This window comes from Aspergillus clavatus, genomic scaffold (genome assembly GCF_000002715.2).
Source record: "Aspergillus clavatus NRRL 1 1099423829803 genomic scaffold, whole genome shotgun sequence".
Taxonomy (NCBI): Eukaryota; Fungi; Ascomycota; class Eurotiomycetes; order Eurotiales; family Aspergillaceae; genus Aspergillus; species Aspergillus clavatus.
Window position 1 is genome coordinate 146,485 of NW_001517096.1, and position 11,973 is coordinate 158,457.

General features: G+C 48.5%; 6 protein-coding genes across 6 annotated transcripts; 3 read left to right on the forward strand and 3 right to left on the reverse strand.

Moving 5' to 3' along the window:
- Nucleotides 1-3,487: 3,487 nt before the first annotated feature.
- On the forward strand, nucleotides 3,488-3,719 carry ACLA_077870 (uncharacterized protein; the record flags this gene model as incomplete). Its single annotated transcript, XM_001270465.1, has 2 exons — nucleotides 3,488-3,524; nucleotides 3,586-3,719. The coding sequence occupies 2 exons, from the start codon at nucleotides 3,488-3,490 to the stop codon at nucleotides 3,717-3,719; spliced, it is 171 nt and encodes a 56-aa protein (XP_001270466.1).
- Nucleotides 3,720-5,554: 1,835 nt separating this feature from the next.
- ACLA_077880 (uncharacterized protein) lies at nucleotides 5,555-7,435 on the forward strand (the record flags this gene model as incomplete). The annotated part of the gene is made up of 2 exons (XM_001270466.1): nucleotides 5,555-6,048; nucleotides 6,100-7,435. 2 exons carry the CDS (start codon nucleotides 5,555-5,557, stop codon nucleotides 7,433-7,435), a joined length of 1,830 nt encoding a protein of 609 aa, XP_001270467.1.
- Nucleotides 7,436-7,936: 501 nt separating this feature from the next.
- Nucleotides 7,937-8,705, forward strand: ACLA_077890 (uncharacterized protein; the record flags this gene model as incomplete). Its single annotated transcript, XM_001270467.1, has 3 exons — nucleotides 7,937-7,977; nucleotides 8,037-8,202; nucleotides 8,334-8,705. The coding sequence occupies 3 exons, from the start codon at nucleotides 7,937-7,939 to the stop codon at nucleotides 8,703-8,705; spliced, it is 579 nt and encodes a 192-aa protein (XP_001270468.1).
- Nucleotides 8,706-9,466: 761 nt separating this feature from the next.
- Nucleotides 9,467-10,129, reverse strand: ACLA_077900 (ankyrin repeat domain-containing protein; the record flags this gene model as incomplete). The annotated part of the gene is made up of 1 exon (XM_001270468.1): nucleotides 9,467-10,129. One exon carries the CDS (start codon nucleotides 10,127-10,129, stop codon nucleotides 9,467-9,469), a length of 663 nt encoding a protein of 220 aa, XP_001270469.1.
- Nucleotides 10,130-10,156: 27 nt separating this feature from the next.
- ACLA_077910 (ankyrin repeat domain-containing protein) lies at nucleotides 10,157-10,750 on the reverse strand (the record flags this gene model as incomplete). Its single annotated transcript, XM_001270469.1, has 1 exon — nucleotides 10,157-10,750. One exon carries the CDS (start codon nucleotides 10,748-10,750, stop codon nucleotides 10,157-10,159), a length of 594 nt encoding a protein of 197 aa, XP_001270470.1.
- A 122-nt stretch (nucleotides 10,751-10,872) lies between these two features.
- Nucleotides 10,873-11,838, reverse strand: ACLA_077920 (ankyrin repeat domain-containing protein; the record flags this gene model as incomplete). The annotated part of the gene is made up of 1 exon (XM_001270470.1): nucleotides 10,873-11,838. One exon carries the CDS (start codon nucleotides 11,836-11,838, stop codon nucleotides 10,873-10,875), a length of 966 nt encoding a protein of 321 aa, XP_001270471.1.
- Between the last annotated feature and the right edge of the window lie 135 nt (nucleotides 11,839-11,973).

Here is an 11,973-nt window from a genome sequence, read left to right on the forward strand (position 1 = left end):
GACATCCTCGGAGCCCAAGCCGTAATAAGAACAACTGAAGGCGTGTCAAAACGAAGATTGCTTCCGAGCACTGACCGAGCTGATTCCACCACTTGGGCTTCTGTATCGCTCAGCTCCCTTCGAGAGAACAAAGAGCCCAGTGCAGCAACTCCGCCAAACATCACTTCATATGCTGTGAAAGAGACAGGGCTCGAAGATGGGGTCCATGTCTGGTTTCTGTGATGAAATAGCTCATTCCGGTTAAGGAATGGGCGATAGGGGCCAACTTTTTCGAGATAGGCCTCGGCTGAGAATCGCAACTCATCAAGGGAGATGGTGTTAACAACAGTGGCGAAGGCATATACCGTAGTCCGAGTTCCACGCGAACATACTCAGCATTTAGGCCTAGTTTGGGTCAGCGCATGAAGAATAACATGATGGAAGCCAAAAAGAAAAGACATCAAAAACATACAACAGCCGGGATTCGCTGGTGGTCACCCACCCAACTACTGACCGGCCGGCGTGTGGCTTAAGTACGGCTGAGCGGACGGGAAGCCCTGTTCTCCACACCCTGTGGTCGTATGTGCTTGATGTATCGAAAAGGTGGTTTGTATAGAAAGAAAAAATAATGTTTAGATGTAGCCAAGTCAAGGTAGGGCTGAGCAAAGATCTCCCCAAGTCCTATGAATGCGATGATTGATTTTTGTAGCAGAACCCAACACAGGTGGCCACTTGAAACAGCTAAAGATGATTTCTAATTAGCTTTAAGTAATTCCAACAAGTAATAAGTCACAGATGCAATGTACGAGAGGTTATATCTCAGTCCCAAGTCATCCTTGTATGAATCCGCCTCGGGATCTCGGAGGACATTGTTGGAGATCAAGAGATCGCACAGCTGCCATATTCAAGGGTACAGGCCACTCATGTAAGTGTGAAGTTGAGTATCTGCAGTCAGTAAGCCTCGATATATGGGCCTTAGTCCCTGCAGGGATTGACTGGCAAAATGAACACAACCTTTAGCCACAGGTTTCCGAAAGTGGAGGCAAGCCTGTGAGCGTGTAGCATGAAATGTGGGCTACAGAAGAAATTAGCGTCTTGCAATCACTAGGAACCACTATGAGCTACAGTTCCCATGTCGATCATATCATAATCAGAGTGCCAGGATCAAAAAAGAGGTCACGTAGGAGTTCTGACAGGCTGACAGCACCTACGCCCTAAATCCACTTCAGCTTATTCAGATTAGTGAAGTCTACTCGGCACTGGTCCTGATAGCTTGGTAGACCCATGCTAGACCCGGAGGACCGTGGTCTTTGTTCTGATGATATGCATGAGGGGTTTTAGACTACTTAAGCTGTGACGCATGTCCATACCTGCCTATTATAAGCTCTGCCACAGCCTTAGGCAATGATCATCTACTGTATAGATTTCATGTGTAGGAGAAGACTCTCACCAAATATATGAGCATGATCCCCCCTGGTATAGTTCCTCATAGTTGCACCATTCTTTCCGGTGTGCCTAATTTATCTCGCCAGGTGAACAATCCGATTTCAGTTTCAAATAAGTCTGCCCTCGGTCTTCTATATAACAGTGAATATGGTTAAGGATTCTGGCCGTATTAGAGTGCTAATACGAAGCAATCATCCAAAGCGATAATCGTCGTAAATGTTTGGTGGTCGTACGCTGCACTAACCTGGGGCACTCTGGTAGGTGTCCTGTCTTCAAGGCTTTCAAGTCCACAATAGACTATGCAATGTTGCCAAATAGGAATCGGATCTGGTCGGCAAACCCAACCCTTGCTGTTCATACACTATCAAGATGCTACATAGATACCCCAGGATCTCTGCCAATAGTAAGGCTGTAGTAATCAAAGGAAACCTTGCAGGTAAGTGGTGAATCCTGATATATTCACAGATCATATTCCCTGAAGGCTCTGTGAAAAGCTTGTTGATTATGCAGTCCATGGGATCTTGAGCATACATAACACCAAAGGAAATCATGAAAGCTCTGCAATAAGTCCTACAAGCCGGATTCTCCATGGCATACCAGAATCAGCATCGGGCAAGCAGGGCCAGTACGGGTGGTTTAAACCCCAGCATTTGCGCGCTCTTGTCATCCACGGAAACTGCGCTCTACAACAGTTAAGCCCCCTTTCATTCTTCTGCGCTCTGTTGGTGGAAAGCCTGTAGAGCCTGGAATATGTTATAGTTTTGCATCATTTCTGCGACCTGCACACGCGGGGGCATTCATCAGAAACAATCAGGCCAGGCAGCTTAACCTTGACCACAGTTCTTTTGTATCACCTTGTTAGGTAGTGGAAGTTCAGCGAATTGGAATGTCTCAGTGCAGACGATGCACAAGCCTTCAAGAAATATGTGCTGCCGTATGCGCGGGCGAGGTTCGAGAAGACGCGGACACTGCCGTTGGGGAAGATGTGAAAGAGAACACTCGACTGCTCGTAGGAAGCAAGAGCAGCAATAGCGGGCTGAAGCCGTCGACTATTTCCTTGCGTTGGCGATAGAAAGCTTGTGTCTGCGGTGGCTTCATTTGCTGCAACACGCTAAGGTTTTCTTGGACAACGGCATATTTCTCCATGTTGAAGGCGATTGGTATGTCTGGGGGCGTGTCTAGGGTAGATTTTAGAGCGGTAGAAAGAAGGGGAAAGGCGAGGATGAAAAGATGGGTGCCGTCGGAAGATTACTTATTGGACTGGAGGTGACTTGGTAAATTGAAGATTAGTGATCGTGTCCATGAAGCGGATATTCTGATCTGGGTTCATGGTACTGGGTATAGCTTTACCGGCTAAAACGGCGTTGAGCTTGATGCACTGAAGCCACAACACGGACTACCGACAGTGTTAAATAACCTAAGAATCCTTGGCCGTAATCAGTTGTGGCTGATTAAGGGGGCAATAATATGTTTCCTGGCCCAGTTTCTATCTATAGCCTTGGTCCATGGAGAAAGATTTGTCACTGAGCGCCGGGGACGCCACTGGTATTGTTATCAACCTCAAGCACCTGATATCTAATATGTATTTAAAGATGATATATAAGATGCGAACGGTTTGCATAGAAAAGGACTCATCTTCCATACCGCTCTTTCCACCAAGTACATACCACGATCGGGATTCCATACTCATAAGATTATGTCTCAACAAAGCAACGCAGAGTGCAATTGCGGCGCCATAAAGGTGACCTTTCGTTATACCGATGACCAAGCCTTAACCTCTGTTCTCTGCCACTGCTCGAATTGCATCAAGTCGAGCGGTTCGGGTACGAAGCCAAGCACCTCAAACTGGAACACATATCTGACATCGAACAGTTGGCGCGCACTATATGGTCGTACCAAGGGCGGCACTATCTGTGGAGGGACAGCTGTCTAGCTATCTCGACAACAATTGTGAATCTGGACTTGTTCTCGAGCGGCGATTCTGTGGTGTCTGTGGAAGGTATGCCCTTCACGTCATATCGAGTCGAAGCAACAACCTGACATTTGTCCTTCTAGTCCCGTCATGGCATACACGAAGCAGCTCCCTGAGTCACTGTGCAGTAAGTGGATTGCTCCTGGGCCTAGCGAATATGTTGATACTGATACTCCTTATTATTCAAGTCGTGCGTGCTACTATGGTGTCATTTCCATCAAAGCCGGCCGCGCATGCATACTTTCGGAATGCCCCAGCTTGGCTGCCACGACTGGAAGGAACCACTGTCTACAGGGGAGCTTTTGGAGGGGAGGAAATGTAATCAGTCTGTCATATGTCAAATTAATTTGAATCTATCGCAATACCTAGCTTTTAAACCCATGGTCCCTCCTAAAGGACAGTGGCAGCCCTTGGGTCCGCTTTTGTGATCACTAATCCTATTGACCTGCCATGGACTAAATTAGCACAAGTACACAAGCCTGCCAGGATAATATTTGCTTGGTTTGAAGGAACCTCAGTTGGGAGTGGGACTCAGCTACTCCATAGTCCATAGACTATGGACCCTTTGGAGAATAAGGCCGTTCTTCCCGACAAGTACACAGGGCTGAGATACGGGGAGGCTATTCCATAGCCCTAAGAGAGCCAGCACCCGTGATTGGCTATCTCGCCTAAGTCACTCCTGGCCCCTCTAATCCCACCACCAATCCCGAACGAACCCAATCCTGAGGCCGTCTCTAGCCCCATTCCCGAACTGAAACCCTCAACCCGGGGGAGATCGTGACTGCGGTTGTTATATGTAGTAGATTGAATACCCAAGACGTACCTAGATGGTCATTCCGTTCCCCTCTTCAAGGGGATTTTGAATACGTGGTACTATGAGGTTGAAAACTATCGCCATTCTCAGCCTGGTCTACCTGCCAGGCACCTCTGGGATGGATGCATTCTGCTTTACATGGTGGAACTTGACTCTCATTTATATCCAAATCGCAGGGTATGACTACTGGAGTGGTATGGAAGTGTTTCTGAAAGTACTAAGAAGAACAACTTAGCTACAGAAATAAAGAGTCATTACACTAGTAGATGGCAGGGAGGGTCATGCTAAATATTACTCTACTGTAGTATATCATAGGGAGTCTTTCTCCTCAGTGCCCTGTAGAAGCCGGGATTCCCCATCTACGGTCGAGTCTCCAAAGACAGTGAGTGATGCAAGAGATATATACACCATACAGCCACGAAATTCCTGTCCAAGTCCTCTAACGTAATCACTAGTTTCTAGATGCAATGGCTGAAAACCAAATAACCGCGCCGAATCCATTTTGGCACTTCTGATCCTCTGCGGTACTGCTTAACCCGCTCTTGATCATGTGATTAAAGCCCTCTGTCGTATTAGAGTCAGAAGCTACACCCTATTATGGACGCTCGAAGGGAAGAAAGAGCTGGTAGTGTAGTGGAAACTTCAGGCCATGGGGTTCCTTGAGAAGTGTCACTTAGAAAAACAGTGAACTTCAAACTTGACTTCATCAGGCCGTCATCATATCTCAGACGCAAGGCATTTTTATCGACTCAGTAGTAGTCAATCGACCTGATTAAAACTGCCGTGGTAGTACACCACTACAGAGAACAGCCGCATAAACAAGACGAAGAAGTCTCAGACTGCAAATGCACACCGATACTGCCTGACTCTTGGGAAGATAAGTGGTCGTTAGTCCTCCTATTTAGTGATGTGTATGATTCAGGAGTGGCCATTTTTTCGCCCTAATCCAAGCCCTATGACAAAAAGGAACGGTGTAGACAAAACTATCGCCTGTGATTAAATTAAGGCTGACTTCGGTCAGCCGCATCCCCGTCCAATCGATGAGTGTCCCTGGACCCTGATTCCACTACTTCAAGTAACGTTAATATCAGCACCTCGTAAAAGTGGGCCAAGGGAATATACCATTCAACCTCTAATTCGTCTGTATCAGAAGGAACTGGCGCTACAAATACAGATTCAGCTAAGTGTACGCCATGGCTTTCGTCTGACTTGAGAGGACATGGCCAAATACGAGAAGAGTGATCGATGGTAGGTTAGTTTCCCGTCCATAAGAACTAGAGAGAGTTGCCCACTCCCTGGACAATCCTCATGTCAGCATCTCAGTTGTCATTATTCCACGTAGCATGGCTCCATTGATCGAGAATCACGCTGAATATGACCCGGTCCTTGATCAAAGCCCTGTGAATCATACCCACGACCAAAAAAGGCCCGATGAAACAACATACGCCGCTGCCGGAGATGAGGAAGCTCCGGCCACATGGGGAATCGGATGGCGGTGTCCCACCCTGATGGCTGGGTTTGTTATTTGCGGTGCAATGTTGTCGATTGGCCATCACTTCTACTACCGCAGCCTCGACAACACCCTAGTCAAGTCGGTCGACCAACAAACATGGGCATTGCGAATCGGGACTGGCTTTGCCTTTTTGATCAAAACCTTGCTGGTATCCGCTGTGGGGATCGCTGCGGCGCAGGAGACATGGGCCACTCTGCGCCGGAAGAGTGTAAAGCTTCGCGGGATTGATGGCATGTTTGCCGTCCTCACCAGCCCAATCGCCTTTCTCATCCCCGACATCTGGATCTACGCGAAGACTCTCACTCTACTGGCGATTATCTCATGGTACGTATAAGGTCGTCTTTTGGAATGGTCGATTACTCACCGTCCAACCAGGCTTATCCCCCTAACCGCTGTGTTTACACCTGCGACCTTGTCCGTCCGTCTTCTGACAACCACCAATATCACCCAACTGCGCGTTCCAACTGTGAATTTCACAGATTCCTTCTGGCGCCCTTGGGTAACGTTCGTAGGCATGGGAATGATTGGTGAGCCCGCATCCGACATCAACCGCCTGTTTACAGCCACCTCCTCGTCGGCCGAAGTACTCCCCGCCTCTGCACCTTTTCCTGACTCGTCGTACACCCTAGAGTTCTGGGGCCCGTCGTACAAATGCCAGAGCTTGAGTGAAGCACTTGGGGAGATGCAGGGGATGACTTTCACTGATTCCTTGGGTCATCGGTACAGTTCCCTGCAGAATCTATGGGACCACGAGATTGGAAACGCAACGAACCTGACGAACGTCATATACTCGGGGACCGCTCCTAGTGCCCTGAACAATACACTTTTCGTGTACGCCGCGGGATCGAATCCCCTGGGAAGCGACAACGCCACACAACCGGCCGAGCTTGTCTGTCAATTATGGAATACCTCCTACGTGGTAGACCAGCGTTTTACCAACGGTGCCCGGGCTTTGACACCCATATCAACAGAGCTCGTAGCTCCCGCTAATTGGAGCTCCCGGGCCGGCTCGTACGCTCTGATAGAACGTTTAGACCCAGCAGTCAATGGAGGTTACTATGTCATGCATATGCTATTCTCGGGCCTTATCCAACGCACCTTGACCATCAGCGCTTCGGGCGGACTAGGGAGCTTTCGACCCTCCGGCCTGTCATCTACCTCCATGTCGATCATGCAAACCGGCCTTTTTGCATGCCCAGAGCTGTGGAATAGTACCAATTACCAGCTGCTTGGTATTGCGGGTGGTCAGTCGACTGTTCACTGCCGGAACAAAACATTGGCCCGAGCAATAGAGGATCTCTCGCACAACTTCACCTACAGCCTCCTCAGTCTGAACGCCGCGAACACCAGCGTGCCCATTACCGTCTCATCACCCCAGAACTTCTACAACTACAACAGCAGGAACCTGCTTGCGGCTTACATGACTGCCCTGGGTGTTGCTGTGGCGTGTGTTGTCGTCGGATTCACTGCCTTGCGCGAGAATGGCGTTTCGCAGAGCACCTCCTTTTCCAGCGTCCTGATGACGACGCGGAATCCCGAGCTGGATCATTTGCTCGTCGGTCACTGTCTAGGGTCCGACCAGTTAGACAAGACGGTTGGGAAGGTTCGGTTGCAATTTGGGGAGATCCAGGGTGCTCAACAGTACAGGCATGCCGCATTTGGAACAAAAGATTCGGTGACTCCTCTATCCAAGGGAGTAAATTACTACTAGACAAGGGTTGGGGGGATGTGACTATCCAAGATCTCATCTAAAATGAAGGGGGGAAGATATACCCAGCCAAGAATCGATGAAGTCCAACGACAACAAGGGCAGATCTGACCCATTTTTGTGATTATTTGTTGTTCGCCCTATTATGATCCACCCAATGCTCAAGGACTGATACATTTGCCACCAAGCGTGAATTCGTGATGTACTAGTCCACGGTGGTTAGGATTAATTGGCTTGAGTATGCAACTTGTAGGATGAAGTGCCAAGAGGAGTTTCATATCACGCCTCGCACAGGCGTTGACTGCAACAAGTATTAATTTCAAGGGATAAAGGGACTAAATCAGAGCAGAGAAGATGTCCTGCTGCGAACTATAAAAAAAAAAAAAACGCGATGCTTGTTACCCGCGCATTTAGAACACTTGGCGGGAGATTTGAAATATCTCTGCATATTCGCGACCAGTCGGGAGCTGTTAGTTGCAGCCCTGTTTGCTGGAGACCACAGTCATGTCGAAATCCCTTCACGAGATTGTCGCTGAGTTGGATAAGTATGGATTTCTACTAGCCTCCACCCCCCGTTGCCTAGATGGTCAATAACACGCCACAGCTTCCCTTACTACGAGAAGGACCCGGCTGTCTACGCTCGCATTCTAAAGAGCTATCATGCATTGAAAGTACAAGGCGTCGACGTTACTCTGGGCTACATCCCAAACATAGTCGTGCAGAACATCACTTGGCCCGATGACTGCTGGCTGATCGACAGCTCCCGAGCGGTAGTCCTCTTGACGCCCCCTGACTCTTAAACATCCACACAGATGAAGATCATAGACGCTGCAGTCAACAGGATGGTAGAAGCGGGAAATGACGATATCCTGAAAGGTGGGTTATAGCAGCCAGCGTGCAGTTGCTTTGCTACGTTGAAGATGAAGATAGTTATATTCATCTCTGGATCACCAAACACTCAAAGAGAAAGCAGACCTACCCGGGTATGCTAGATTGCACCGCTGCTGGGGCTCTGAGCACGGGACACACGCCGCGCAGTGCTGTCATCCTCGAGGCCACCGAGGAGGCGTCTATTAAGAGAGAGATCATAGAGACTGGCTTGCGATATGCTGGGTGTATCTCATATTTCCATGCGAAAGACCATCTTCCCGCAGCGCGGAGCGACAGTGCCTCGACAGCTTTGCTATTATCGGAGATTGAATACCTGTATGAGTTGGAGCTCGACCAGGGCGTTACTCCCCGACCAAAGGACCTGGAAGTTGAAGATTCCTAACTTTGGAACGTGGACCGGACCCTTGAAGCATTAAAAATGGGATTGTTCAAACCAAATAGTGCTGTTGTGGTCATTGACTTTCTCATCCGGCATGGTATCATCACTCCGGAGACAGAGCCAAAATACCTTGAGATTCTGACGAGGCTGCATCGACGTCTTCCATTTCCTACAGGACGACTTAGAAGAGAGATGCACGTCGGAAAAGGGTCTTCTTCGGAGGGCCCGTCGCTTACTTCTTATGAATAGATAGAGCAGCACATTCCCCTATATTTCTGTACTATTTCTGTACAGGTCAGCATTGTCACCGGAACGCTAGCCACACAGTATATACTAGGGATCATATCTGAATATACTGTGTTAGGCGAATGTATTAGGGACTCAGTACTGGGAATTGCGGCAGACCTTCCATTTCGCTAATATCGACAAATCTCACAATTCTATGGTTTTAGGGGGATTCAATCTGTTGATAGACTGCGAAGCTGAGTCCCATTGACTTATGTTAAGCGTTCATTAAACAAACTGAGCTGGGGATGGATACTTCTAAACACATAAACCTGCGGTGACACGGGCTCGCGCATCCGACCCAAATGCCTGATATAGCTTACAACTCACTGACTCGACACGGGTTAGGAATGTGGGAGTAGATTGAGAAGACATTCTATATAGGTGAGCTTGAATCCGTACGCTGGATTCTCGGCTACATTTATCCCGTCGTAGACTAAACAACAAAGCAGTTGACGACACATCTTAATAATAACCCATCAAACAGACGAATACCCCCGCAGCCACTGGGCAATCTCGTAATGGCCTTGCTTTTCTGCATATTCCGCCGCCTGACTACAGACCAGCCCCAAATCTTCCTTCTCCCCATATGCATTGAGAAGTAATTGAACCATTTCCACATGACCCCGTTCTGCAGCTCCGTTAATTGCTGTCCTTCCCTCAAATGGTGCGGCTGGCGCAGAGACATCAGCCCCAGATTCAAGAAGCCGTATAGCCATCGGAAACATCCCATGGATGGCGGCCGCCTGAAGCGCAGTAACACCGCGGTTCTCCGCTGGTAAGGCATTGAGGTCCGCTCCGTGATCCAGTAAGAGATTGGCTACTTCGACATGGCCATGTTTGATTGCCTCTTGAAGAGGTGTCCCATAAAGTTTGGTTGCATGAGTGTTGACAGAAGCACCGTGGCTAATCAGGTAGAGGCTGGTATTGTAATAATCATGGTGGGCTGCGCGCTGAAGGATGGTGCTTCCATCATTGGCGCAAGAGTCCAGAGATACTCCAGATTGTATGAGACGCACAATGACCTTCATAGCTTCATCATCATCACAATCATCCGGTAATTCATCAAGCGGTAATGCATCCCATGCCTTCCGGATTACCTTGTAACGAACAGACGGTGGTGATGAGTCTATCTTTTCCATGATCAGCTCATGGATACCCTTAGTAAACTATAGAATGACAAATTCTAGTGCGTCCTCCCATCCAGGATGGTCTTCCAAGTCCGGAACTTTTTCAATGAGCCGATAAATGACTTCAAAACTTGATCTGCAGATTAATGCATATATCAAGGCACTTGCAGAGCGCCAGTTATTTGACCAAACTGTTGCACGGACATCGGCACCGTGTTGTAACAACAAAGCTACCATCTTCTCAGCTCTATTCTTGATCGCCCAGCCCAGAGGGCTTAGAAAATCTGAGAGCTCATTTTCTTGAAACAATGCTAAATCCAAACGAGAGTCGTGAACATTCAAACCATGCTTCAGGAGAAATTCCACCCCCTTAAGCCAGCCTAAACGGGCCGCCTCTCCAAGAGGAGATATGAACTTACAATCTTTGGTTGCGATAACATGGTTGACATTCGCTCCGTGTTGGACAAGTAACTTGAGAAGGGGCAGAGATTGGTTCTTCAAAGCCGCTAGTAGAGCAGTCATGCCATTATCAGTTGCTGGGCTGTTAACATCTGCTCCAAGACTAATCAAATCTCTTACAGATCTGATATCACCATATGCAGCAGCTGCCTGGATGGGTGTAAGTCCTGCCATGGGTGATGGAGCAGCGTTCAAATTCGCCCCGTGTGCAAGCAAGAACCCGGCCATCAAAGAATGTCCATTCAAACAGGCCGCCTGTAATGCAGTCATGCCTAGTTCCGCTCCTGCTGGTGCATTTATTTGTGCTTCTTTGTGTTGAAGCATTGATAGGATCTGCCAGTTTCCACTCTCTGCTGCCCCTTGAAGTGCAGTTCGGCCGTTGTAAGCCGCAGGGGGGGGGCATTGACATCTGCGCCACTGCTTAGAAGAAGTCTAGCCAATTCAAGGTTGCCTAGTCTTGCGGCCATCTGTAAGGGTGTGTCACCTATCCCTGGTGCCACCCGGGAGTCTGGGTCGGCTCCAGCGGACAGCAAAAGTTCGACGATGTTCAAATTCTGGTTGATAACTCCATATTGCAGGGCAGTGTAGACTAGGTAATGTTTGTTATACTGCGGCCCATATCTTAGCCAGTACCGCTTAAGCGTCGCTTTGTAAGGATAATAAGATTCGAAATTGGGGCATGCGGAGACTGGGCAAGCGCTGACAGATGCTCCGCGCTCCAGCAACATCTGAAGAAGAGCAAGATTGTTATTTTTTGCAGCAAGTTGAACTGGCGTCTGGAGAGCTGATATTCCATCATCTCTGGAGGAATCAGGATATTCGAGAGGTAAGGAACGGGGGACGTTGATGTCCGATGTCTTTTCAATAAGATATTCGGCTACCTCCAGGTGCCCTTGCGAAACTGCAGCTTGCAAAGCAGTGCCATAAAAATGAGGAAGGGAGAGATTGACTCTAGCCCCTGCGTCTAGAAGCAGCTCCACGGCCCGCAGGCAACCATTGCATGCTGCACTAATCAAAGGAAATCCAGGTTCCTTGTCTGCGATGAACTTGTCTGGATTGGCATTAAACGCGAGAAGTGTCTGTAAGATTGGGACAAGGGAGTCCCACTCCATGTTCCAGTACCACCCTTTTTTGATCTCGGGGGGAACCTTTGCCCTGCATAGAAACTCAACCATAGTCCCATGTCTTATATCTGTAGCATCCGCTGTAAATGGACCAACTCTACCAAGCTTGACATCCGATGAAGATTCATTTTCAAACATAGATTCTTATATATAACAACTCTTTCATTCTAATCTATGTTCTGTTGGCTACATCATTCAATTCCTGGCATATTGTTCCACTTCCGCCGAGTCTGAGACGCACAAGGATGAGGACAAGGAGGATGGCATTGATGT